The sequence below is a fragment of the Hipposideros armiger genome, unplaced genomic scaffold, assembly GCF_001890085.2.
Source record: "Hipposideros armiger isolate ML-2016 unplaced genomic scaffold, ASM189008v1 scaffold_1584, whole genome shotgun sequence".
Lineage (NCBI taxonomy): Eukaryota > Metazoa > Chordata > Mammalia > Chiroptera > Hipposideridae > Hipposideros > Hipposideros armiger.
In genome coordinates, this window is record NW_017732934.1 from 113,633 (window position 1) to 114,520 (window position 888).

An 888-nucleotide genomic window follows, 5' to 3' on the forward strand; every position below is an offset into this window, starting at 1 on the left:
TTCATTTCTTACTGAAAAAAAAAAAAAAAAAGCTTGGAGACAGACAGGTACTTGATCTCACCTTCACATCTACACCTTTCTCTAGTCGGCTTTCTGGCTCTGATTTCATCAGCCAGTAGCTGTTTAGATTCTTCCCACAATTTTTAGAGGTTGAAGTCTTCCGAGGGCTAGAGTTCTCCACTTTAGTTGATGCCTCACCTAGGTTCTTAGTCTTGGTACGTTTTCCTGCTGGCCCCTTCCTGTCTGCAATAGAAGCAAAAAGAAGAGAGCTGTCATGCATGTTGAGAGGCAACGTTTCATTGTGGGAAGAGCATATATTTTGGAATCAGATCTCATAGATTCAAATCCTGATCTGTCAGTTACTAGCAGTAGCAACTTAATTGCAGAACTTCAATTTCTTAACCTATAAAAATGGGACAAGATAATCCTTACAGGACGGATTATCCATTCAATGGAATAATTTATGTGATTGTGGTTTAGGATTAAAGGTCCTAACAAAGTACAGTAATATCTTGGTTTGCAAGCGTAATTCGTTCCAGAAACAAACTACTCATATTGCAAGGCATCGCTCGTTTACCACGTTAAAATGTATTAGAGGGCCGGCAGAGTGGCGTGTTGGTTAAGAGCTGGCTTGGGACACCAGAGGGTCCCAATTTGGATCCCACATATAAGGGCCAGTGACACTGCCCTCTACAGCTAAGATGCTGAACAACAGCTCAAACAGGAGCTGGGATACTGAGAGTCACCGGCTACGGTGTAGGCTGCACCCCCTGCTGCAGTGGGTTGCCATGGGCTGCCGTGTGTAGCCAGTAGCCAGCGTGCGTGGCCAGCAGCTGCCGTGAGCGTCCGTCCAGTGACCGGCGACTGATCTGCCTCGCCCGGGAAGAG

The 888-nt window shown here is 46.1% G+C and overlaps 1 protein-coding gene across 1 annotated transcript in view; it reads right to left on the reverse strand.

Moving 5' to 3' along the window:
• The window catches only part of THYN1 (thymocyte nuclear protein 1), an 11,144-nt gene that overhangs the window by 6,102 nt on the left and 4,154 nt on the right, over positions 1 to 888 (reverse strand). The window contains exon 3 of the mRNA XM_019634325.1: positions 42 to 243. Within this exon, the coding sequence (XP_019489870.1) occupies positions 42 to 243 (202 nt within the window). The remainder of the gene's footprint in view (positions 1 to 41; positions 244 to 888) is intronic.